Source organism: Acomys russatus, chromosome 31 (genome assembly GCF_903995435.1).
Source record: "Acomys russatus chromosome 31, mAcoRus1.1, whole genome shotgun sequence".
Classification (NCBI taxonomy): Eukaryota; Metazoa; Chordata; class Mammalia; order Rodentia; family Muridae; genus Acomys; species Acomys russatus.
In genome coordinates, this window is record NC_067167.1 from 17,017,890 (window position 1) to 17,045,782 (window position 27,893).

Here is a 27,893-nt window from a genome sequence, read left to right on the forward strand (position 1 = left end):
AATTGTGATAAATAAAATAGAATATCCCAGCCTCTTTCTGTTTCTGGGGGGACAGAGTCTCACCGCATAGGCCCTGCTAGCCTCACACTCACAACAGTCCTCCAGAGTAGCAAGCACTGGGATTATAGGTGTGCACTGCTGTGCCCAGCCATGTTAACTACTTGTAAGTGTACAGTTCAGAAATGCTAAGAACATTGTAGTAGCTGCTCTCCAGAACTCACTTAATCCTGTAAAAACTCATATTTTTAATTCTTTGAAAAACCCCAGAGGCAAGCAGTTTTAACAATGACAGAAATGAAAACAACATGACAGTCCTGTCAGTTTCTATTGAATAAGAAGAGAGACAGGGACAAGTCCTCAGGCACACATACTTTCACTTAAGATTTGACTTGATGGATGGGGAATTTAATTTAATACACTCCTCCTGTAAGCTTTATCATTAGGCTTTTCCAAAAAACACAAGAACCAAACCTCAGGCTAATAACATGTGTATTGTATAGCTAACTGAAAATTGCCTGATTTGGGAATTTGTATTATTTTGAAAATTCATTTCCTTTCTTACAATAACCGTGTGCCTAGGAATTGAGTTTGCTAAGGGATCTGTTATAAGAACTTGTCTGGGTAGGGGTTTAAAGTTTACAGCCTGTACTGTTCTTGGCTGGTGCCTTAGTTTGAGCGGGACCCCTGGGCCCAAATCTGCCTATCATAATGTTCTACTTTAGGTTTCTAGGACCCTCTGGATCCTTCTACTTTGTTATTCTCCCATGCTTCTCTCATCTAGAGTCCCAATATGATGTCCTCTAGATCTAGCCAATGGGTAGAACATTCTCCACAGTTGAGTAGAGAGTGGGATATGACTTTCTCACGTACTCTGGTGCCTCACATTTGACCATGTCCCCTGGAGAGGGAGACCTGGTGGCACTCAGAGGAAGGACAGCAGGTTACCAAGAAGAGACTTGATACCCTATGAGCATATACAGGGGGAGGTAATTCCCCTCAGGAACAATCATAGGGGAGGGGAGTAAGGGGAAAATGGGAGGGAGGGAAGAATGGGAGGATACAAGGGATGGGATAACCATTGAGATGTAACAAGAATAAATTAAAAAAAAAAAAAAAAAGAACTTGTCTGTGCCTATAATGCCAGAGTTGGAGAAATTCCTCTTTGCTTAGGAAAAGGAAGTAGAGCACCCCACTTTTTTTTTTCTTTTTACTCAGTGCCATGTAATATTTTTTTCCGAGCATTATGACTAATTTCCTTTGTGGAAGAGAAAATCAACACCAAATGAAATATCAAAGCCTCTATGTGTGCAAGCAAATGAAACAATGCCAAACAGTCTTGTGTGGCACAAACTGAGACTGTTTTATAAATAAGTTTTTATTCTATTTAAGTATTAGACCCCGCTGAAGAATCTAATTTAAGACGTATAAGATAAAATGTGCATGAACTCAAGTCCCCTGAGGGAAGCATGATTGACAAGTAGAAGATCCTAAGGAAACTTAAGAGAAATATAGTCTCTTTGTGTCATTTTTACATTTATTAGGGTCTTTTAGAATGAAGATTTATTTCTTGTTTTGCTTGTGTGTGTTTGTCTATTTGAGTATATGTTCGCTTGTGAATTCAGGTTCTTAAGGAGGCCAGAAGAGGGTGTCCCGTCCCTTTGAGCTGGAGTTCCAAGTTGCTGTGAACTTCTTGTGGTGGATGCTAGAACTGAACTCTGCCCCTCATTATTGAACCAAAAGCACTCTTAGCCACAGAGCCATCTATCTCTCTAGCTCCCTCACTAGGGTCCTCTGTGTAAAGCTGGTGTCAAGTTCCACGTGAGCTAAGAGCCAGCGTGCAAAAGTGCAGCATTGTACACTAGGTGTGGATGGAATACGCGGCGTGTGGTGAGGGACTCGTGGTAACCCTTTAATGCTGGACTTGAGGGTGAGGCCGGGATTCCAGCACCTGGACACAGAAGACAAAGGATGTGAGTCTGAGACCAGCCTGGTCTCATGACACCCTTGCTCAGAGAAACGAAGCATCCAGACACGTAGTGCTTGCTGGTGAGGTTATGATAAATGGCAGAATCGATCGCCCGTGGGAAGTGAAACACAAATGTACGGATTGTATCTTCACGTGCTCTTCTGTCGGTGGATCTGGAGCCAGGCCTGGGCATGTGATAAAATAAAGCTCTATGAAGAAATAGGAAATTCCCGATTGATCCTCAGGCCGAGAAATACCAGCCTCGTTATGAACCTCAACACCAATGAATTTACTTTCAGTTTTGTTTTGTTTTTGTTTTTTGGTAGAAAATGTCTGATTTCCACATACATTTTTAGACTGCATAGAGGTTTTACCAGCTAGACACTTTTTTCCCCCTATGTAGGTGCTTGGAATTGAACCCAGTCCTCTGGAAGAGCAGCCAGTGCTCTTAACCACTGAGTCATCTCTCCAGCCCCAGGTAGACACTCTTTATAACAGAAGTCCTGTATTACAGAACAGTGCTGCTTTTATTTACATGAGACACTTAGAGAGTTGCATCCTGTAGGCAAGCTCTTAATACCCTGTGGATGAGCTGAAGATACTAAATAGAGCCACTAAATAAAAGCCAATGATTTAACGAGTGTCCAAGGTAGAGGAAAACTAGCAGTGAATTAACTAAAAGGTGGGCAGTGTAGGCAAAACTGCATTACACTAAAACTTGAGGACAGTTTTAGGAATTTTCAAGGTAATGTTGACTATCTAAGATAATGTAATCTGCCTAATAAAATGAAAGGTCATACTGTTAAAAATGTTTCTTAACAAGCATGATATTACATGCCTGTAATCTCAGAAAGACATGAGTATGGCTGTAAGTTCGAGTTATGTGGTAGGTACCAGGCCAGCCAGGGCTGCATAGCAAGACCTCGTCATAAAATACAAATAAAAACAGGAAAATGTTATATATCTTTGTAATATCCTCTGTGCTTCATCTATTTCATCATTTACTTATTACATTTTTTTTTCTAGACCTTAAGAAGCCACCATTGGCTCCCAAGCCAAAGTTAGTGGGGACCAATAATAAGCCACCTCCGCCTCCTATTGCACCTAAACCGGATGTTGTAAATGCTAGTGTTCCACGGTTAACAAAGAAAGCCAAACCAGCAATTGCGCCAAAACCAAAAGTCCTGACAAACTCAGCTGTTCAAGACATCAAGCAGTCACCCACAAAGACGCTTACTTTGAACCTGCAGGAGCGGGAGCCAGAATTACCTGAGAGCACTGACAAGTGTAATTGCAAAGATGCCGGAGCTCCGCACAGTGATTATATTTTACCAGCGTGTCCGTGCAGTCCTGGGTGTGTTCCTGAGCCTGGGAATAGAGAAAGTCTGTGCACAGACCGGCTCGTTTTAGAGCCTCTGGCAGTGAAAGAGAATTTGGAGAACAGTAAAAATTGTGCGTCCTCGCTAAGGGCTACAAAGACAGGCAGTAGATGGGATTCAAGCGGTGAAAAGTGCCGGAGCCAGAGTGGAGTTGTCTTAAAGGCAAGCATCTTGGAAGAGAAGCTCAAAGAGCCTCTAACACAGCAGCGGTCACCTTGTAGTTCCCCGAGGAAGCATAGAACTCCAGACAACCCAGAAATGAATGGTGACAAGAGCGGCAGCAGACAGATCAGAATTGAATTTGAAGATTTGTCCCCTTCCATGTCCACCGTTGAAAAAGTCCCTGCTCGTCACAGCTGCCACCCACAACCTCCTAGGGAGGGATCTCAAAATCTCGAGACTCGTCCGAGTGGCAATGCTGAGGGTCACAGGCACTGTCTTCCGTGTGACCCGGATGACAAAAGGATGACTTCAGATGGACCTAGTAAGAAGACAGAGGTCAACGATCTCGGGCCTGTAGAAATCCACTTATTACCTCATCCCACTAAGTTTCCAACTCCCAAGCCCAGAAAGACACAAGCTACTCGTCTGCGTCGCCAGAAGTATGTCGAGACTCCTAGCGAAAGTGCCGAAGAGCCAGAGGATTCCCACAATAGGTCTTCTTGTCTCCTGGAAGATAGTTTGAAAAACAATAAAGGCAGTGTTCTCCATCAGAGTGCATTGTATATCCAGGGGCAAGTGGACAAAGCGAAGCCAGCAAATAAAAGGGCTTTGACCTCTGACTCCAACAGACAGGACTCAGTCACCTCACAGAAAGCTGAGCGTCATGGGAAGCCTCCTTTGGAAAAAGTGGCACCTTCTTCAGACACAGACTCTGTCTTGAGCTCCGAGAGCCCGGCAGAAGATGGTTTCGGCATGTTGCCTGCTGCGGACAAAGAGACTGCCCTTCCACAATGCAGTACTCAGCCTCCGAGCTTGCCTCAGCAAGTCAAACTAGCCTGTACTGAACATCCGCCAAGGGCCTGGAACACAGACTCGTCAGGTCCTCAGATACAAAAGGAATCTTCCTCTAGAGTTGTTCCCAAAAAGCCTCAAAGACACAGCTTGCCTGCTGCAGGGGTGCTTAAAAAGGCTGCTTCTGAGGAACTTGTAGAAAAGAGCTCATACTCTTCAAGTAAAGAAACAAATGCAGAGAAAGGACTGCAAAAAAACCACCTACAGCATCCGGGTCCCTCAAACCATGGTATATCACCATCATCCTTTGATTTGCCCAACCCGACTTCAGAAAAGCCAGTATGGAAGTTGCCTCATCCTATTTTACCTTTCTCAGGGAGCCCAGAAGCCTTGAAGCGTGTCACTTTATCCTTAAACAGTGAGCCTTCTATTTCCCTAACCAAGCCAAGAGCAAAATCATTGTCTGCCATGGATATGGACCGGTGCAATAAACCGTGCAAAGACCCCCCAAAGAAAACTTCTTTTAAAAAGTTGATTAATGTGAAACTGTCCATTGGCTTCCTAAAGAGTGACTTTCAGAAACTCAGGTCAAAAAGCTGCCAACATGGGGACGTCACCACAGGACATCCGCTCAGTAGAGAGCAGAAGGAGAAAGGGCTGGAAAGTGATTGGCAAGGCTTGGTGACAGGAGAAGAAACGAGAAGTAAACCCGCCAAGGCATATTCTGCAGAAAACTGCAGCCTGGAATCTCAAAAGGTGAAACCCTGGGGCCAGGCCAGTGCCGGCAGTGGGCAAAGAGCGGAGTCCTTGGATGACCAGATGCTCTCCAGGGACTCAGCCTGTCCGCTGTCTTCCAAGTCTAGTACAAGCGACTACGCGCCAGAGTATGAGAACGTGCGCCATTATGAGGAGATCCCAGAGTACGAGAATTTGCCCTTTTTTGTGGCTGGAGGGAGAACTACGGAGTTGGGATGGCAGAACTCCTACAGTGCAGAGGACACTGATGCAAATCTGTATGAAGCAGAAGAGCCCTATGACGCTCCAGATGGCCAGCTGCAACTTGATCCTAGACATCAGCCTTCCAGGTAATACGGGGGTGTCAGCTAGACCTGCACTTCCCGTGCGTCGTCTTTGTAATTAGCCTTCCACAGCTCTGATATGGTACTGCAGAGGGGGAAATCGCCTGCGGAGGAACCCTTCAACAAAGTGTAGATGAAGGCAGTTCTGTGTTCAGACTCCTTCTGTCATACAACAGGAGCATTTGCATTGCAAGCTTGTAATGCGCTTGCCTTTAATCTCAACACTCGGGAGGCAGAGGCAGACCAGACACGAGGCTAGCCTGGTCTACAAAGTGAGTCCAGGACAGCCAAGGCTACACAGAGAAACCCTGTCTCGAAAAAAACCCCAAAACCCCAAAAATAATAATAATAGCAAGATAGACCTAGAAGGATGACGTGGGCCAGGTCCCAGCCCCACCCCACCGTGCACCAACATAGAACCTTAGGCAGGCACTGGTTAATCCAGGAGGCTTATGAAATGATGAAGCCCATGCGTTTATGTAAGGTGCCATCATTGGAATACTCTAGATCTAGATCTTGCCACTCCTTAAGCATTATTTTCCTTGCTGACCTCAGGTACTAACAGGGAAGCTCAGGAAAGCGTTGTCTTCCTCTTGTGTATGTCCTATCTGTTCCACCTCACTCTCTGGGATTCCACTCCTGTCATGGCTCGGCTTTCCAGTCCCTGGCTTCGGGGAGCTTCTTCGTCTACCTAGTGGGAAGTGTTTACATCCTACTCTGAACTCCCTAAACTCTTTGCATTTTGTAGCTCAGTCTGAACTGCGGCATACCATTTAGTGATGCAGCTGAGTTCTTCTGTGCTTAGTCTTTAGAAAAAAAAGTACTTACCTTTGACAATTTCATTCATGTACATAATGTTTGTCATTTCCACTCGCACTACTCTCCCTCATCTCTCTCCATTCCCATGACTCCTTTCTTCTTCGGAGGAAGTTACCGCCCCCCCCCCCCCCGCCCTCCCTTATTTTCATGTCCCTTTGGCTTCTGGGGACTTTGTTTTCGTGCGACCTACTACATTTAATTATGGTTTCTTGCGTGAGTGTGAGTGGGGAATTATTTACTGGAGCACAGACACCTTAACAGTGGCTACACTACTGAAGAAAATGGCGTTCAGTTTTAAGCGACCTAAAGAGTTCTGGTTCTGTGTTTTTATTCTACATAAGGCCAAACAAGGAGCCTACTAGGCGTGGAATGGACGCGGGAGAGAAGGGGTGAAAAGGAGGCAAAGGAAACAATCCTCGGCCTCCTTCGCTTGCCAGTGCTGCAGAGGCGGCCTGTGCGTTGGCTGCCTTTGCAGTGCTTGGTTGTATTTTGAAGTCGGCAGATTATCCGAGTCCTGAGTCTTAAAATGTGACTTGTAAAAATACTACCATACCTAGCACATAGTGGAACTTCAAAGGGCTATGTGTGAGTTAGTGGGTGAGTTAAATAAAACTGTCAAGGAAGTCAAGACAGACAGTGAAGCAGATTGTTTGAGTTATGTTAATTTTCAGATGCTCTCATGGTGACTTTTTGTTTTGTTTTGTTTTTTCATTTAAAATGATAATCTTTACCTATCCTCTTTTTTACCTGTAAAAGGCTTCTTAGGCCCCTTGCCTATTTTTTCTTACAGCTGACCACAATTTGTTTATACTCCTAAATGTTAGTATGTAGTCAAAGACCTCTTTAGCATAAGTATTTTGATACACTTGATATCTAATAACTATTTGAAGAATTTATCTTTTTTCCTATGTGCGATATTCTACCCATGAAGCAACTTTATTGGCATTTTTAATATCCTTTCATTAAATGCATGTGTTTATGCACGTGCATGTGTGCACATGTGTGTGATGACTTTGATTCCTTTCTTCAGATACACCACTGTCCTCTGCTGTGATCATTTTTTTCCCTTCAGACAGGAGGCTTGACCTTGAGGTTTGTTTCCTGTTGGCTCAGCTCTCAATCCTGAGGGCTTACCACTATCTCTGACATGCGTGGATTCTTCACTTCTGGGACTGGTTTGTCCGGTCTGCTCCACGCTTGAGGGGAAGCAGGTTCTGAGCGGCTAATGTAGCCGGCCAGCCGGTGTAGCTGGTCAGGCATTCATAAGAGGGCTTTTTCTGGAGACCACGGGAAGCCAGTGGATGGCATTGGACAGGCTACAAGGTGTTAAGGACGGCCTGGTGAGGGGTGGGCAACTTTGGCTTTTGAAGTTCGAATTCCACAGAGGGTTTTGTTTGAGTCATGAACAGGGAGGCTTCAGTGGGCTTTGAGAGACCTAACATGTGCCAGCTGGATCCAAAGCGCTCAGCCATAGAGCCAGGCTCAAGCCTTAGACTTTGGTCCTTTTGTAAACAGTTGACTAGTCAGAGAAAGCAAACTGTTGGCCTTCATGAGGAGGACCCTGGGAAAAAGAAATGAGGTGAATGAGGGGCTGAGAGCCAAGAAGATTCAAGTGGGAATCCTGAAGGAAGGTCTGCAAATGGAGACCTGTGCCTTGGAAGAATTAATTCAAAATGCAGGATCCTGGCTGGGCATGCAGTTTAGCAGTCTAGTACTTACTTGTCCAGCATGTTCAGATTATTTTTTATTTTTTATTTTTGAGAGTCATCAGGAAAGTGTTCAACAGTGTGTCAGCCCCCAGGGAAGGGAATCCAGGACTTCTCTGGGGCTCTGGGTTAGAGTGTTGCTAGCTTTGGAGTCTGTTTGGCTGACTCAGAGGTATCTCATTGGTCACTTTCTTTAAAACATAAATGTTTCATAAACCTGAGCAGTTACAAGTCTATAATAATCTATTTGTCATTTATCAGCAAATATTTAAATAATAGACTGTCCCAAATTCTGATTAGGATTATAGTCTAAAATTCTGACAATTCTAACTCATTGTTTTTTTCCCAAAGAATAGTGTTGGGAATTCAGGTAAAGGGTTTGTTGTTGTCGTTGTTTGGTTATTTTGGTTGTTTTTTTTTCCAGACAGGGTTTCTCTATGTAGCCTTGACTTCCTAGAACTCACTCTGTAGACCAGGCTGGCCTCGAACTCACAGAGATCTGCCTGCTTCTGCCTCCCTGAATGCTGGGATTAAAGGCGTGGTCTACTGCCGCCTGGCCCAGGTGACCTTTCTGTGTGATCCTGTAAGATGCTAGCTGTGACTGGAATTGGAGTGTCGGCCTAGGTGTCACTGGAGCACTTGTTATCTCAGAGGACTAGCCGGAGACTCAGCAGGGCTTCTGAGGAAGTGACAGACAAGAATGAGGAAATCAGGGGGCCTGGCTGAGCTTGCTGGGAGGGCTGTTGTTAGAGCTGATAAGGAGGGAAAGGTACCCTGACTGTTTAGTAAGCAAAGGAGTTCTTTACTTCGTTTTCTTTCATAATGTCTATCCTTTCTCTTTTCCACGCTGTTCTTTGTAAACTGAGCGTTTCTGAGCACAAGCAGAGCGGGCTGTAGCTAGAGAGAAGGGAGGAGGTAAAGAGAGGGGACTGGGAGGCCCCCAACGGGAGGGATGAATGGAGAGATGGACCCGGAGGTGAAGGAGGGAGGAAGGGGACTTCTGGATACAGAACCGTAAGCCACATGTGTCACTGTTTGCCTACTGCATTTGTGTCTTAATTTCTTTGGAAGTAGGATGTGAGTCACTTTGGAATGTTCTAGTGTTTGGGGCAGATTTATTTATTTGACAGGATTTTAGTCCAGGATAGCCTAGAAGTCTATGTAGCACAGGTTGACCCCATATTTGCACCCTTCCCACCAAAGCACCTCTCTAGGGTGCTAGGGTTACAGTTGGGTCACCATTCAGGCCTGGGGATGGCGGGGTGGGGGTGGGGGAGATCTCTTCCCCAGAGTGTCTCTACATCATAACCCTGAAAGAATTAGCAGACAATATACATCTTTGTTTCAATGAGTACTGATGGCAAATTTCCAGCTACTGCTCTTACCCAGGAGGCTTGGTTTCATAGGGAAGGTTATAAAATTTAGGTCATTGATGATGGCATTCCCTTTGAAATTCAAACAGATTTCCTGACGGGGGGGGGGGGGGGGGGGTGGGGGGGGGGGGGGCACAGGTAGGGAGGCACTTTACCTGGAAACGGTCCAGATTTTTCTTGTGATGTTTTGGTTTGTCCTCATAGGCACTTAAAAAATGATGGCAATTACTCCCCTCGCCCCCCCCCCCCATAGATATTAAGCATGTGTGCATTTGAAGTTGAGTGTTTACTGGCAAGGAACTCCCCGCTATGAGGCGACAGGTAATTACAGCACGTGATATTTTCATTGAAAGTTTAGCCTGACAGGGTATTGAAGATCACCGAGGGCCGGGGTGTAGTTCAATGATGTCGTGCTTGCCTTGTGCACACACAGTCCTAGATAGAGCCCTCAGGACTACAAAAGCAAACAGAGACAGCCTTACAGATCCATGGTGACACTTGAACCAATGTTGGTTTTTAAGTCAACAGGATCAGACTTGGCTTTCAGGAGCCCGCGGGTTCTGTTTCTATAACATAGGAAGGGCATGTTGGTGGTACCCCGGAGGGAGAAGCCTGAAACAGAAGTAGCATTAGAAATGTGAATCGTTCCAGTACCACCCAGTAGTCCCAGCCTCAACAAGTTTCCATTCATCTTTTAGTCTTCCAGAAACAGGCTTAAAAGGAAAGCAAAGAGACCTCAGAATAATCTCTTTTTCATCAATCGGTATCACTATACTCCCACTGAAGACTGAATACTATTTTGGGGTGGTTGTTTCTCTCCACATTAAACATGGGACTGGGCTTAGTACGCTGTCCAGTAGCATCTGTACTGTATCTTGGCAGACCCGGCCTAGAGGACATCTGGTTTACCATCTGGTGGTATCGTTGAATTTTAATAATGTGATTAAACAATAAAAGAGCAAGCACTAAGTTAACGGTTTGTAAACTAATAGTTTCTTTGTTGTCGCATCACAGATAAGATCATACACAGCTAGAAGGTGGGGGCGGGGTGCATAACATCTCAACAGTGGCCCTTTCCTGTCGGCTGTTTTTAGATTCAGGAAATATCAAATATTTGTATGCCTCTTTAACTCAGTGTTTCAGAGTTACACAGTTTTGACAAATCTGTTTGTTTACATACTTACCCTATATTTGACACCGTGGCTAGAAGAGTTGGGTTTTATTTCTTCCCAGTAAAGTTTCCTTTTTCTTTTAAAATAATCTGCAAGAATTAGTAAAGTGTTACACTCTTACCAGTCATCTCTCGTTGCTCTCTTCTTTTCTTTTCTCTCAGAACAATTAAATTGATATTTTATCAAATACCTGATTTGGAGTGGTTGGGCATCTTAGGCTTTGTTTGAGGCAGGGCCTCATTATGTAGTCCAGGCTGGCCTCAAACTCGAGATCCTTCTGTCTTGAGCCCTGAGATATAAGTGTGTAGCATTGTCACACTCAGCTTTGTTTTTATTTATTTATTTAGTTTTTGTTTTTTGGTTTTTGGTTTTTTGAGACAGAGCTTCTCTGTGTAGCCTTGGCTGTCCTGGACTTGTTTTGTAGACCAGGCTGGCCTCGAACTCACAGCGATCCACCTGCCTCTGCCCCCCGAGTGCTGGGATTAAAGGCATGCACCACGACTCCAGGCTTTTATTTTTAACACTTTTACAGACAAGTTTTAGTGGGAGATTTAAGAAGACCCTTCTGCACGTGTGTGACTGTGTGTATGTGTGTGTTTGTGTGGTGTTCATGTGATACAAGTGTGTGAAAGTACTACGGTGTGTATACATGTAGAGGTCAGAGGGCAACTTCTGGTGTCTGTTTTCACCTCCCACCTTTTGAGGCAGGATCTCTGTGTTTTGGTGGGCCTGCAAGGTTCCCGGAATTCTGCTGTTTGTGTTCCCACCTGCGTCAACATAGGAGCACTGGCGTTACAGATGAGCACATTACTGTGTCAGCTTTACGTGAACTCAAGTTGACCTCAGGCCCTCCAGTTTGTGTGGCAGGCATTACCCACTGACCCATTCTCCAGCCCTTTATGGTTTTCAATTAACTGAGCCCTGGGGAGCTACAGGGAAGGCTCAGTGGTTAAGAGTACTTACTGTTCATGGTCATCAGAGTTCAGTTCCTGGTACCTATGTCAGATGCCTCACTCTTGCTTGAGGGGACTGTTTACCCTCTTATAGCCTCTGTGGCATCTGTGTGTGTGGCATACACACACACACACACACACACACACACACACACACACACACACACACACATTAAGGGGGATAGGGAGGAAACATCTAAACACATGTAGCCATGGAAAACTGATCATTTAGATCAAAAGTAATGCTACCTTTATTAGTCTGTTTGTCAATAATGGTACACATTGTCTTTTCTACCTTGAATGTTACCCAGGAGCAAGTGCATGATTTCTCAGTTTATTAATGCCACAGTCATATTTCCCGTCACTCCCCACTGCATTCAAATTACATATTCATTTTCCTGTCATTCCTTTTTTTACCTTTTAGATTTCAAATTTTATTTTATGTGTATGATTATTTTGCCTGTATGTATGTATGTATGTATGTATGTATGTATGTATAGCATGTCCATACCTGGTACCCCTGGATGAAAGAAGAAGGCATCGGATCTGGTACTGGAGTTAGAGGTGATTGTAAGCCACCAAATCGGTGGTGGGAATTGAATCTGGGTCCTCTGTAAGAGTGACCAGTGCTCTTAACCACTAAGCCATCTCTCCAGCCCACTCATCCACCTTCTTGTATTTTCTAACACATTAGGATAGTATCCTAACTCCTACTCCTTTCTTTTTTTTTCTACTCTGAAAATTCGTTCTGAGTTGCAAACATCTTAATAGGTGTGGTCCATTCACACATTGATCAGTTGTTTACATCTTTTACCTCTCAAGGCCTTAAAAAGGAAAACTGGGCATGCCTGTAATTCTAGTACTTGGGAAATAGAGGCAGAAGGACCTTCAGTTCTGAGTCAAGCCTCGGCTACATGAGACCCTGGAGACAGAGAGGGAGAGAGAGAGAGAGAGAGAGAGAGAGAGAGAGAGAGAGAGAGAGAGAGAGAGAGAGAGAGAGAGAGAGAGAATAGAGAATATGAATTGCAAATGCTTGGGGGCAAACAAATCTGGTGACTGGCTGACTGGCACATCTGTTTTGTCCTACCAGTTCATTCTAGGAACATGTCCCCAGGACTGAAGTCAGGAGCCAGTGCTGTGAAGTAGTTCAGGTTTTCTGAAGTACTTGTTCTCACCTGGTGAAACCTAGATCTCTTAGTAGGTTGGTGTGTTGAGGACAGAGTCATTACTTGGCAAGACATGGGGCAGGTGAACTTGGCCTGAAGGTCCCCAGGTAGTTCAGGAGAATTCCAGATCCAGGGCCCTGTGGGATGAGCATCTTCCCCTCTCAGGAATTCTTCAGTAACAGCTGCACTTACACATGACTCCTGTAAGCTTTCTGTGTTCTTCCAGTCATCTTTCCTTGGAATCACAGAGATGCATTTGTTAGAGAAAGGCCTTTTGGATTAAACAAGTATGATGCTTAGATTAGCCTGTTTATTTTAATGCCTTTTTGGTGGGGAGTACCCTTGGGCAGAGTCTTGCTCTGTAGTGTCTGTCTGGCCTGGTACTCCACTAGGGTAGCCCAGACTGTCCTTAATCTTCTTGCCTCAGTTTCCCCTGTACTGGGATTACATGTATACATCACCATGCCTGGATTTATGATAATGATAAGACTAGGGCTGGAGACATAGCTTAATTGGTAAAGTGTTTGCCTAGCATAGGCCCTGGGTTCAAACCCCAACATGGCATAAAAATAGGCATGGTGGTCATTGGTGTACTCCCCACACTCTGAGGTAGAGACAAGAACGGATCAGAAGTTCAAGGCCATCTTTGGCTACATAACAAGTTCCAGGTATATGACACCCTACTTCAGAAACCTTTTTGAAAGACTATATTTTAGATACAGAGAGCTGTTTGTATTATAGCAGTTTGGTTTGGGGAAGCTAAGAAGAATCACTGACACTTAAAAGGAATGCTGAATTCCAAGGTAAGGTCAAAGCTGGGCATTGTGGCATATGCACTTGGAGGATGGAGGCAGTAAGATTGGGAGCTGAGTTCAAGGCCAGCCTGGGCTAAGTGAGACCCTGTTTCAAGAAAAAGTGATCAAGAGACAGAGACAGCGCCGGGTGCTGTGGCACACACCTTTAATCCCAGCACTTGGGAGGCAGGGGCAGGTGGATCACTGTGAGTTCAAGTCCAGCCTGGTCTATAAGGTGAGTCCAGGACAGCCAAGGCTACACAGAGAAACCCTGCCTTGGTGGTGGTGGTAAGAGAGACAGAGAGAGAATAAGAGAAAGAAAGAATGAACCAACAACTTACTGTGGGTTTTTTATTTGTTTTTTTTGTTTTTGTTTTTTTTTTTTTGGTGGTAGGAAGAAATTGCTTTGGTGCTTTGATCTGCCTCCAGTCATTTTGTTTATGGATCTGTAGGAAAAATGTTATTTGTAAGTAGTTTCGACATTGTCAAAGATAATCTGTCACAGAAGTTGCAGAAAGAGACAGGACTCTAGACCACCAGTGACGTAAAGCGCTGCTTATGTGACTTCTAGGAAGAGTAACTGTCGTCTACAGTTACCTTTCCCAGTTTCTCAGAATTTTTTGTTTATGTAATTCTTGCTGTTTCCAGTTGAGGGTGAATTGGCGTGTCATTATACCCATTCACAAAGTGAAGATGTTGAACCGTGGTCAAGTGGTCCAGGAAAATGAGTGCTGACGGCACTGCAGCTGGATTAGCGGCTGGAGCTGCTGGGCCCATTTACTGGAATCTCTCATTAATGAAGTATTTTGGTTTCTGCCACAGGAAAAGTTAAATAATAAACACTGGACAAAGAAAGTCAGTTTCTCTCAAATGTTTGGATTAAAAGAAAAAGAAGAGCAAGTGTGTTAGTCTTTTTATGTTCAAAAGTGCTATGGCTGCTTGTTCAGCTCCTGAGTCATGTGGACTTAGCTGAAAGCGTTACATGTTTTGCTTAGATAATTTATTTTGTCAGAGTGAAGCCTCTCGATAATATTTATATAGGTGGTCACTCTGGGACACATCCTGGTATCATTTGAAACGTTATAAAGAGTGGATTTACTGGGGCTTCCTAAATCTGAAAAGTAGTTCTGGGTTTGTGATGCTTTGGCAGCTGCAAATCCAAGTCCAGGGGCCATACAGAGAAGGAATGACCTGTGCTCCGCCGCTGCCTCTCTTGGGGCTGTGCATGTATCTGCAGTCAGAGGCAGAGAGCTTTTGATTTAGTGAGAAGCCTTCTTCCCTTTCACCTGTCCCTCCCAAGTCTAAGAAGAAGGGCAAGGACAGTGCGGTCAACCGGGTTAGAAAGAATGTGTGTGTGTGTGTGTGTGTGTGTGTGTGTGTGTGTGTGTGTGTGTGTGTGTTTACAGCATCAGGTATGATTTGCTTGGTGGCAGAAGTTTCCAACCTCAGTCTGTGAGGAGTTTTGGGGTAAGGAAACTATTAGAAGAGGTTTTTGCTTTGTTTTGTTTTGTTTTGTTTTTTTGTCTTTCCCAAATCAAGTAGTTTGAAGTAAAATAATTATACCTTTTAGTAGTTCTAGGTTAAGTATACTCATACCCTTTAGAACTAAAGGAGTTACTGCAAAGCTTCTTTATCAGCCCCTTCACTCATTGTTGAAATCAAAACCTTAGCAAAGGGGCTGGAGAGGTGGGGTAGCGGGTAAGAGCACTGTCTGCTCTTCCAGAGGTCCTGAGTTCAAGTCCCAGCAACCACATGGTGGCTCACAACCATTTATAATGTGATCAGATGTCCTCTTCTGGCCTGCAGGTGTACACGCAGGTAGAGCACTGTATACATAATACATAAATAAATCTTAAAACAAACAAACAAAACCTTCGCAAGACTCATGGACTTTCCCCTCCCAAGAAGATGAGACATTGTAAGACCAGGGCTCCAGCCTGGACCTCCAAGACTTCCTTCTCCCTCTCATGCTGGTAGGAGCATTCTAGAGAAGGTACCAGGAACATTCTAGAGAAGGTACTGGGACTCGGAAAGCTCAGTTCCATCCCAGTGGTGGGAAGGTTCAGGCTGACCTGCACCACGGCTCAGCTCTGCTGTGAAAGATACCGTTACCAGCCAGGCGCAGGGGCCCACGCCTATAATCCCAGTACTCAGGAAGGGAGGCAGAGGCAGGCGGATCTCTGCGAGTTCGAGGCCAGCCTGGTCTACAACGCAAGTCCAGGACAGCCACGGCTACACAGAGAGACCCTGTCTCAAACAACAACAACAAACTCTGTTACCTAGTTAAGAAGGAGGTCTCACATGTTACTACTATGTTATCTGCGCTGAGGCTCCTAGACTAAAGTCATTCCTGGCCACAGCCTCAGTCCCGCATAGCACCCAAACCTGGCTCAAAAATGTAGAATTGCCTGGTGCGACTATTGTATGTTAACAGTGCGTTCTTTCCTTGTACCACCTGACTCTTTCAATCCAGTGCTCCTTCTGTCCTACCAAGAGTCAGGACCAGAGAGTCCCAGGGACTAGAAGCGCTGTTCTCATCGGACACCCTGGGTTTGGTGTGTAACTGGAGTAGTAGTCCCTCATAGGTGGAGCATTATGCTATGTTTGGAGTGATTGTATGCATGGATCTTATCATTTTCTTGTGTAGACGAGGAGCCTGAAGTTGCTCAAGGACATGCAGACAGCACATAGATAACCAATTATTGAAATGAGAGTTCTGATCCTGTGGCACACTGCCTCAAACCCTAACAGTTTTTCTTCACTGTTAGCCAGGGTTCTGACAGAACCGTGGACCTTTTATCCAGGGGATATAAAGGGAAAAATATTCTCGTGTCGAATCTACTCACAATGCCCATACTTTTCAAGCAGGAAGAGCCCAGGCCAGGCAAGAGGTACTTCACACTCTGGAAACTGGATCCTACCATGTTTTTCACTTGGTCTGTTTAGTAGTGGCCAGCACTCAAAGCATGTTAAACGTGGTTTCTGTCGTTTGCTAGTTGAGCATGGTCATTCACGAGATGAAAAGTATTAGGCATGACTTACATTTATGACTTATGTAAGACTTGCTTTTTTAATCTGTTGTTTTTTTGTTTCTCATTCATGCTGTCCAGTCCTTTGTGTGTGTGTGTGCCTTTAAAGTTCTCTCATTTAATAAAGTTAATCACTATTTATAGATTTCTCCAAAGTAAATTTTGTAAGAACTAAATGCCTTATATAATAAGATAACATCCGCTCATCTTTTTGAGACAAGACCTTATTATGTAGACCAGACTGGCCTGGAACTTGTGACCCTTGTGCCTCAGCCTTCCAGGCAGTAGCATAACTGACACACGCTAGCACCTGTAGCTGTTGTCTCTATTGAACGCTGTCTGTATCAAGCACTACTGTTATTGTCTGTGAGGGGGAAAATGAGGTTAAGTAAATGGTAGGGTATTTCTCCCAGAGCGGCAGATGATGAATAGTGTACAGTAGGAATCAAAGGGTTTGTTTGTTTGTTTTTCCCAACAGGGTTTCTCTTCGTAGCCGTGGCTGTCCTGGACTCACTTTGTAGACAAGACTGGCCTCAAATTCATATGATTCGCCTGCCTCTGCCTCCTGAGTGGAGTGCTGGGATTAAAAGTGTGCGCCACCATGCCCAGCAAAGTTTTGTTTTGTTTTGTTTTGTTTTAAGTAGACTTTCTGGAGATTTAGGGTCATGAGAAGGTTAAGGCCTGGACCCTGGATGTAGGTGTGCATTCGGTTTGGTCAGGATAGCTGCCGGGATGCTCCTAGACAGATCTGCTGGCATTATTGCTATGGCAACTAAGTAGGTCAGTCATTAACCTTGCCCCACCAGAGGCTTGTAGCATTTGCCACGGACTAAGGTGCTGCTTCACGGCCTATTTTGTTTTCCTTTCTCTCCCCTTGGCATAGCAGGTAGAAACTGATGTGGATCTGTGGTGTGTGTGTGTGTGTGTGTGTGTGTGTGTGTGTGTGTGTGTGTGTGTGTAGTATGTAGGACTCAGTCATCACCTATCCTGTTGCACCTTTTCATTTGGTATGGTTCATCCTACCTAGGCTCAAGTAGCCATAGTCTGTCTCCGTTCAAGCAAATCAGTGCCATAAATCATATTTAAATTACCTCTGTGCACACCTCTTGGGTATTCTTACACTATTTCCATACTTTAATTACTGTGCTAGTTGTAACACGTTTCTGTAAGGTAAGCTATACAATTAGGTAGATACAGGTACATGAAAGTACTCAAACTGTATTTCAGTTAAAATACCCTGTAATTCAGACTTTCAATGGATTTGTAATGTTTTCTTAATTTAAACCAAATTAGAACCTACCTAGCAATGGGCCCCGTGTTTGTTAGCTGGTGGTCAGGGTGTTTTCCTATGGAAGGGTGTATGAATCAGGGCCTGCACTGTTTGGTCTGCTGGTGTGTTGTTGCATTGTCTTGTGTAACTCGCTTCCTGCCTCTCTTGTTCTCCCACATTTCATGTGTTAAGGGTGGACAGGGTTATGAACCACCATGTGGTTGCTGGGGATTGAACTCAGGACCTTTGGAGGAACAGTGTTCTTGACCTCTGAGCCATCTCTCCAGCCCCTTATTCTTTTTAACATTTACCTTGTTGCTGGCCATAGTGGCACACACCTTTAATCCTAGCACTTGGGAGGCAAAGGCAGATGGATCTTTATGAGTTCAAGGCTAGCCTGGGTTGTCCAGGACTGCCAAGGCTACATAGAGAAACTCTGTTTCAAAAAAACAAAACAAAACAAAACAAAAACCTCATTGGCACCCCACTCGCTAGAGAAGAAAAATCTCTGTAGTTTAGTATTTAAGACCTTTTGTGTCTGACCACAGCCAGCCTTTCCAGGTTTATAATCTTACTACCTACAGTAATCTGACCGGTGCCAGTTCCCCTTTGTTACACTGTCCAATAACCTCTTTACCCAGACATCACTTCTTACCCTTCTAGACTTTACTCGGGGTTATCCTTTAGTACGCATTGGGGCTCACTCTTTGTCATTTTTATTTTTAAAGACAGGATGTCATGCAGACTGGGTTGGCCTCAGACTTACTGTGTGGCAGAGCATGACTTCAACCTCAGCCTCTCTTGCTTTCGCCTCCCAAGAGCTGCATTGACAGGCCTGGCTACCACACCCAGGTGTGTGCCATGCTGGATGCTAAACCCAGGGCACGCACTCTACCCACTGACTCATATCCCGAGCCCTGCCTCTTCTGACCTAGGGAGAGGCACAGATAGGCTCCTACACGTACTTTGTTGCTTTCCATCCTAATTTATCCAGTTTCATTTTCCTTTCTGCCAATTCCCGTCCCTAACAGTACCTTATCTGTTTATGATTGGGATTCTTCCAGAACGTGGACTTCATGACCGGGAGGTACACTGTGTCACAGTGCTTTGGCACTAACATTTAGGATTGTGTGACCAGGAGGTGCACTGTGTCACAGTGCTCTGTCACTAACGTTTAGGATTGTGTGACCAGGAGGTGCACTGTGTCACAGTGCTCTGTCACTAGTATTTAGGATTGTAAACTGGGAGGCGCACTGTGTCACAGTGCTCTGTCACTAACGTTTAGGATTGTGTGACCGGGAGGCGCACTGTGTCACAGTGCTCTATCACTAAAGTTTAGGATTGTGTGACCAGGAAGTGCACTGTGTCACAGTGCTCTGTCACTAATGTTTAGAATTATTTTTGGCCTAGAGTAGACGCTTAGTAAATGCTTATTGAAACGATGGATGTGACAGGACATTTTTGTACATCTGCATCCTTGCTGTCTCCCATAGCATGTTGCCCAATATATAGTGCTCAAACTACAATAAAAATAACACTGTTTGCTGTATTTTTACTCTATACCAAGCAGCACAAGGTGCCTTGTCCCTAGGTGTTTAACAGTTACACTGCACTAATGGATCGCTGTTTTCTAATACTTCATCGGTGTCTGTCTGTCTGTCTGTCTCTCTCCACTTGCAAATGTGAGAGTTAACACTGTGAGGGATTGCATTTGTACCTTTGCACCCTAGCTGTTACTGGCACAAATTAGATGATTACACCTATGCAAATAATATGGAGGTTAAATGTTGCTTTTATCTGTGTGAGGTCAGAGTCTAGCTGCATTTTGAGCACACTCGTGTCCCATCAACCAGGCTTCCAGAATGTGCAGGAAACACCTGTTAATTTTGAGACACAGTTATGTCGACTGGGGGAATTACTGCTGTCCACCGAAAGACTGTTCATCTGGAGAAGTGACATTGAGCTAAAGAGTCATAGCGTGTTCATCTTTATTAGTTCATAGGGAGCATCTGACTCCCTATGGGATAAAGGGATATATTGTGGGATGGTTAAACAACAACAACAACAAAAAACCACTGGGTTTACCCACCCCATTCCTCCTCCCCAGAACCCCAGAAGGAAGCCATTTTGGTCTCACATGGTCCTCGTATTTCTTACTTTTCTGTTGTCGTGATGAAGCATCGTGGCCAAAAACAACATAGGGTAGAAAGGGCTCAGTTCATCCTATATCCCTTAGGTCTCATTTCCTCCCAGAGGGAAGTCAGGACAAGACTATGGAGGCAGAACCTACACAGACGCCATGGAGCAGTGCTGCTTCCTGGCCTGCTCCCCAGGGCTGGCTCAGTATGCTTTTTTCTATAACTCAGGACCACGTGTCCTCAGTGAGATGAGCCCTTCGTATCAATCACTGGCCAAGGAGATGCCCCACAGCCTTGCCTAACGGCCAATCTAATGGGAGCAGTTTCTCAATTGAGGTTCTTCTTCTCAGATGGCACCAGCATGTGTCAAGCTGACCAAAAAAACCAAAACCAAAACCAAAGCCCAACCAGGACGGAACCCAAGATATCATGTACTATTCAGAAAGGGCAAAGATACTTGTAACACTCAAAAAACAAAAAATTTTTTTAAAAATCTAAAGATTGAAGAAATTCACTTTAATTAACAGAACTGTCTGTGTGTCCTAAGTGTGCTAAGAATAGGAGTGGGGAAAAAAGTCTAGACAACCTACAGATAAATAGTTTCGGAGTGAGCACAAATTTACCAAGATGTCCTGCTGACAGGCTTTTTGGAAAAAAAAATAGCATTTGAATAAAAAGATATAATATATGTGTATATGTCACGTATATACGCAGATACACACGATATATGTGTGTATGTGTATATATGTACACACACACACACACATATATATCATATCTGTCTCTATCTCTATATATCACGTGTAATCAGGAGCAAAGGGCATGAATGATCCCTGCATGCTTGTGGTCGCTCAGCTTACTTTTTCTTTTTATGCAGCCCAGGAACACACCCAAGGAATGGCCCCGCCCACTTTTAGGCTGGGCCCTCCTACATCAGTTGAGGTGGTCAAGACAACCCCTCCACAGACCTTCTCATGGGCCAGCCTGGTGTAGACAACCCTTTTTAATGCTTTCTTCCCAGGTGATCCTAGATTTAATACTTGATCCCAGGTCAAGCTAACAGTGAAAAGAGCCACTGCAATGCCTTCCCTCTTAAAGTCTTAAGTGTTCTTTCTAGGTCTTGGGCGACATAGTAAGTTCTCAGGCAGCCCACGCTACAGAGGAAGACCCTGTTTCAAAAAAGTATAAAAACAAATGAGTTGAGAAGTAGATTCCGGTGTACCCTCAGTGCCCAGGAGACACAGGTGGGAGCAACAAAGGCTCCAGGAAAGCTGCGTAACAACACCCCACCCCTTCAAACAGGCAGGTGGAGAGAAAACAGGCGCTAACATGCAGTGAGGAGTACAAAAGGACAGTCAGAAGGACAAAGGCTTTCTGTGGCTGAAGGAAGTGGATTGGAACTCATTAACATACATAGAGTATTTCAGTAGGACAGACGTATTTAAATAAGTAAAATAAAAATATTAAAAATTAGACCGGGCGTGGTGGTACATACCTTTAATCCCAGCACTGGGGAGGCAAAGGCAGGAAGATTGATGTGAGTTCGAGGCCAGCTTGGTCTACAAAAGGAGTCCAGGACAACCAACGCTACATAGAGAAACCCTGTCTCTAAAACCCCAAAACATCATCATCATCATCATCATATAATTATTTTTATTTATTATGTATATGAGTATACTGTCTTCATGCACACCGGAAGAGGACATTGGATCATAATATAGATGGTTGTGAGCCAACATGTAGGTGCTGGGAATTGAACTCAGGACCTCTGGAAGAGCAGCCAGTGCTCTTAACCACTGAGCCATCTCTTCAGCCCAAATTTAATTTTCTTAAACTACAAAAATAATGCATCCACTCTAGCTCTTTCTTTGCTAGAATTAGTTTAGGTGTGCTTTGCCTGTGATTGATTGTTCCTTGGTTAATAGGCAATTCTTTTCACACGATAATAGTCTAAAATGAGATCTTGGGCACTTTTTGTATGTCACTCTATTAGGCTTACCACTGATGGGAACTCAAACCAGGTGGGTGTTGTAGCGCATGCAGAAGGCTTGGGAATTCAAGGGCAAGCTGTGCTACAAAAGCAGGATCCTGTCAGGAAGCAAATAAAAAAGGCAGCAATTCTAAACACTTAGGTCTTAGCAGGCATCACGCTGTTAAAAAGTGAAAAGTGTTTCGTGACTCCATCTGCACGGAGAGAATGCGTTTTCTGTGTGTCCTTGGAAATCGTGTCCCAGTAAGGGTTTCTGCTGGCTGCTCTGCTGGAGCCCTCTGGGTGGACTCTGTCTGTCAAACATGTGTTTACAAGTGCAGCTGGAAGGCATGGGCGCATGCTTCTGCTTTACCATATCATCTGATGCTTTGCTGGAAACAGTTCTTCTTCCTTCCCTTTATCTTGCAAAATACAAAGAGTTGGTCGGTCATCTTGGCCTGCGACTGAAGACAAGGTCTATGGTCCTAGAAGAGTGTGGCTTGAGAGACTGCAGTCAGTATGCTGGAAACTGTTGCCGTGAGGCACATTGCAGCATGGTCGGGTTGGTTTGTTATTGGGTTTTTTGTTGTTGTTTTTCATTTATGAGGAAGACTAAATGGGCATACCTGTCTCCAACCTGCCCTGCCTCTCTGAATTTTTCTTCTTAAATATTAAAAAAGAAAACGTTGTTAATGAGAAAGGTTTAAAAGAATTGAGATTAGTAAACTTGGGCAGAGAAAATGGAGATTTAAAGATTATTTATATGTTAGTTTAATCATAAAAATTATATAGCACTTTTAAAATCTATAAAATGAAAGGTAAATATTCTCTTCTTTCCCCTCTCCCTGGGGAAAGGGGCCTTTTCTCTTTAATTGTTTTGTTTCACTTTGTTTTTCTCTTTAATATGGAAAGTTTTTGCATAAATGGAAAGTTTCGGAGGCGTCAAGCTGTCTCTGGGAGTCTATTGTTTGAAGCACAGGGAAATAAAGACAGCTGACCTGGCAGTTTGCTTAGGATCAGACCCCGGCTTCCTCTTTCTAGCTTTGTGCCCAACTCAAAGCCTGACCCACTGGCTGCTTGTAATCTGGGAGAGCGAAATGCGCCACTGGCGTCCTGGGCGTGGCGCTGGGTGCTTCTTCCTACTTAGTATTTCTTGCCTTCTCCTCTGGTTTTAGTCAGAACAGGACATTCTGTGAATTGCTCACATTAGGAAGGAAATCAGCAACTTTGTTGCATACATGAAGGTGTTTTTCAGTGTCAGCCATAGGTCCTTTTCTGCTTATCATTCCTCAAAGTGATTGTCACTGTACAAAGAGAGACAAAGAAATAGTGGAATGCCACCGAATGAAACTACGTTTTAGGTTAGTGACTAAAATTCCTTTAGGAATAAGGGACAGTACAATTCAGAGCTTGAGGGTTTTACTGTGTGAGCAGTAAGCTCCCCAGAAGTATCAAAGCTAACTAAGCATGACGCCTTAGGAGATGCACTGCAAGGCACACCCGACTTCGGTGATGGAAGGAGTTCTTCACTCTGACACTTAAGCTGGCGGTGAGTGTTTTCACAACACTGATAATGAAGTTTGTTTGTTTGTTTTTTGGTTTTTCAAGACAGAGTTTCTCTGTGTATCCTTAGCTATCCTGGACTCTCTTTGTAGACCAGACTGGCCTCGAACTCACAGCTATCGCCTGCCCTTGCCTCCCGAGTGCTGGGATTAAAGGCGTGCACCACCATGCCCGGCTTGCAGAGTTTTCTTGAGTAACTGTCTATACAGTCTGGATTGCAAGTGTCTGCAGCAACCATTATTTTCCCTTTGGTAGTTTAGATAACACCATATTGGAGAGACTGAAAGGACAGGCGCTTCTGTACAGAAGCATTGTTTGCAAATTATTTGCATTGGTTCATAAAGTCCTCATAGAGTTATAGGCCCATTATTGTCTTCATTTTATGAATGAGGAAAACTGAGGTACCAACAAATTAAAGACTTACTAAATTTTATGAAGGCAGTAAATGCAGAGCACATGTAATTATACTGCAGACCAGCAAACTTTTCCCTTAAAAGGCCAGTGGGAAATAGTTAATACTTGACAGGCCATAACTTTCCTTTTGCACCTATCCAATTCTACCTGTGCAACATTGTACAAATATGAGCATTCTCCGCTCCAATAAAACTTTATTTGAACACCACCAAACCGAATAACCCAATTGAGAAATGGGGCTTGGAACTAAACAGAGAATTCTCAACAGAGGAGTATCAAATGGCTGAGAAACACTTAAAGAAATGCTCAACCTCCTTAGTCATCAGGGAAATGCAAATCAAAACAACTCTGAGATTCCATCTTACACCCATCAGAATGGCTAAGATCAAAAATTCAAGCGACACCACATGCTGGCGAGGATGTGGGGAGAGAGGAACACTCCTTCATTGCTGGTGGGAATGCAAACTAGTACAGCCACTTTGGAAATCTATCTGGTGCTATCTCAGAAAAATGGGAATAGGGCTTCCTCAAGACCCAGCTATTCCACTCCTTGGAATATACCCAGAAGATGCTCCAGCACACAACAAGAAAATTTGCTCAACCATGTTCATAGCAGCCTTATTCATAATAGCCAGAACATGGAAACAGCCTAAGTGTCCCTCAGTAGAAGAGTGGATAAAGAAACTGTGGTACATATACACTATGGAATACTACTCAGCTATTAAAAACAAGGAATTCCCGAAATTTGTGGATAAATGGATTGAGCTAGAAATGATCATAATGAGTGAGTTAACCCAGAAGCAGAAAGAATCAAATGGTATATACTCACTTATATCTGCATACTAGCCCAAGGGGCATGTCCCACGAAAGCCTTCACTTACCAGGAAACTGGGACAGAGGGGAAGGCATCCTATTGGGACTCTAAATGAGAGACGCATGGGAGAACAGCAAAATAAAAGGATCCAGAGGGTCCTAGAAATCTACAAGTAGAACAATATGATAGGCAGATTTGGGCCCAGGGGTCCCGCTCAAACTAAGGCACCAGCCAAGGACAATACAGGAGGTAAACTTTAAACCCCTTCCCAGATCTAGCCAATGGTCAGAATATTCTCCACAGTTGAGTGGAGAGTGTGATACGACTTTCTCACATACTCTGGTGCCTCACATTTGACCATGTCCCCTGGAGGGGGAGACCTGGTGGCACTCAGAGGAAGGACAGCAAGTAGCCAAGAAGAGACTTGATACCCTATGAGAATATATAGGGGGACGTAATCCCCCTCAGGAACAGTCATAGGGGAGGGGAATAATGGGAAAATGGGGGGGGAGGAATGGGAGGATACAAGGGATGGGATAAACATTGAGATGTAACAAGAATAAATTAATAAAAAAAAAAAAAAAAAAAAAAACTTTATTTGTGGGCATATTGCTTTGATAACATAGCTTCATTTTGCAGTAGAAAACAAAGTACCCTTCTTCATTGCTAAATACAGATTATTATACTTCATTAAAATGGAAAACGCCTCAGAGACTGCATTCCAAAATTAAAAACTTGATGTTGTATAGCATTTTCACATGCCAAATAGTTCTTACCCCTCATCCTTTGAAATGGTACTTAGCAAGCCAAACATGGCAGTATACCCCTGTAATGCCAGCAATCAGGAGACCAGGGTGGGAAGGTACATTTCAGCTTGGCCGGGCTATTAGTTAAGACTGCATCAAAACGAAAACAAAATTCTTAACTCTGTAGGCATCAAAATAAATGGCAGGGTGGATGTACCTCATTGTGTTCTACAATACCTGTGCTCAGATATTAGGAGTAAGTCTAATTTATTCATGCAATAAATAGATCAGGTTGGTGTCAAATTCTGGACTTACTAGGAGTAAATAAGGACAAATCTAGACCCTGGCCATTTTATCTACTCAGTAAACACTAATGCCTTTCTTTTCTTAGGACTTTTTGTTTTGTTTTGTTTTGCTTTGCCACTTTTAATGTTTATTTATTTATTTATTTATTTTAGAGTTATCATTTTATTTTGTGCATCTGAGTGCTTTGCTTGCTTGTATGCCTAGTCCATGTGCATGGCCGGACCCTGAGGAAGTCAGAAGAAGGTGTTGGGTTCCCTAGAGCTGACGTTACAGACAGCTGTGAGCCGCCATGTGGGTGCTAGGAATTGGACCTGGGTCCTCTGCAAGAGCAACACGTGTTCTTATGACACATTTCTCTAGCCCCTCCATTTTGGTGGTTGTTGCATCTCCATCCTCAGACCCTTCTATATTCCTTTCCTTGGTCTCCTTCAAATTTATGACCTATTTTTTTCATTAATTGTTGCTATGGACATACACACACACATATGTATATTGCTAAATACATGGCTACAACCTGCTCAGTCTATATAAGGTTGTTGTGTGTCTGCTTTCGGAGCTGATTCTTTGGTACGATATAACTGGTTGATATGCTCTTTCCCTGGGGTTGCCTGTAGTTCTTTGTGTAGGGTAGAGGCCCTAAGAACAGCTGCTCTGCTCTGTCACGCTTCTTCGGCTCCTGTTTCTGCAGTCATGTGGCGAGCCTGATGGTTATAGCTCCTGACTTCCCCGGGAGACACAGTCTTACAGCAAACGCCCTGTTCCTTTGGCTCCTCAAGTCTTTCCGCTCCCTCTGCCTCAGTGATTCTCGAGCTTTAGATAAGAGCTGTGGTGGACCCAAGAGCCAACATGTGGTGCTTGGGACCAGGCTCCACAATTCCGCATGATTATCGCTTGTGGTTTTCTGTAATGGTCTCCAGATGCTACAAAAAGAAGTTTCTTTGATGAGGGGTGAGAACGTCACTTGTCTCCCTAGACCCCGAAGCTTAGTTTAAGTTGTGTTTGTTTCTTGTCTATTGTATATAGTAGGCAAGCTCACATTATTTCATTGAACCTTAATAGCAGGTGGTATTCTTTCAGTTTTGTAGTTGAAAGGAACATTTAATTAAAGCTAACCAGTTACATAGACAAGTGAGAGGTGGGCCCTCTTTTTGAACTGAGACAAGTGTTTTCCTTCTCTATAGAGGACAGCCTCTCCTTTATTCCTAGACGTATTTGATGCTATAAAGAAATGCTTGGGATCCTACTCAGAGTGAGCCTGTATTAAGTATTTGTTTATTCTTACTTCCTTTACATTTTCCCTGACCCTGGCTTTAGAAGATGTTATCACAGTTTGCTAGAACCATCAAGGTTTTTTGAGGGGGTAGTTCTCAAGGATTCCAACGATGAACAGAAGTGGTCAGCCGTGTAGCTATGGAGGGTACACTGCTGTGTGGGATTAAGAGAGTGCAGAAGGTCAAGTCCAGTAGCACAGTGCTACAATTCCTACACTAAGGTATCTGAGGCAAGAGGGCTGTGAGTTTGAGACTGTCCCAGGCTACATGGCAGGACCCCATTGTAAAGAAACAAAAGAGAAGATGGAGAAGGCTAGCACTATCTTAGTGGTAGAACTCTTAGCCAACATGGGTGAAGCCCTTGGTTCTATTCCTCAATACTGAGTAAAAATAAAAGGGTGGAGGAGAGCACCTGCCTGATGCCCATCATATCCACCAGTTTTGAGAAACTCAGAGTTCTCCAGGGAACTCTGAGACAGAAGGTTCTATTTGGGCCTTTGGCGTTATTGGTGCATAGCTGTCCTAGAGTAGAGGTTAAAGAGAGCTCTTTTGTGTCTGTATGGAGGAGAAAATGTTGCTGGAATTGCTCAGAGGTATCTGTGAATACGGAAGTGAACTAAAATGGATTCCTGAGTAACAGCAGTCCAACCCTGTCCAGCATTGCCCCTTACAGGCTCCAGGCAGCTTACTGACCTTTTCCCAAGAGGGGAAGTTCTGCTTAGGGTTGTAGGGTCTGTTAGGAAGTGAGACGCTTCAGCAGATCTGTGCAGAGTCTGGGCATGAAAGCAGACGTCCTTGAACACTAACTACTGTCTGCGTATACTCCCATCATACTTTCTTACAGTAAGGTCTGCCTGTGATGTAGCATTTAACATGCTGTAACATGGAACATGCACATTTCTGCAGTGTTACCTTAGTGCCTTTGGCTTACTTATAGTTTGGATGGATCAAGAGCCTGTTCAGGTGTCTTTACAAAATACAGTTAGGGATATGCAAAGACAACTTTCCGTAC

At 44.1% G+C, this 27,893-nt stretch overlaps 1 protein-coding gene across 1 annotated transcript in view; it reads left to right on the plus strand.

Annotated features, from left to right (window-relative positions):
- Window positions 1-27,893, plus strand: part of Fgd6 (FYVE, RhoGEF and PH domain containing 6) — a 117,445-nt gene that overhangs the window by 4,652 nt on the left and 84,900 nt on the right. Inside the window, exon 2 of the mRNA XM_051139940.1 lies at window positions 2,993-5,384. Within this exon, the coding sequence (XP_050995897.1) occupies window positions 2,993-5,384 (2,392 nt within the window). The remainder of the gene's footprint in view (window positions 1-2,992; window positions 5,385-27,893) is intronic.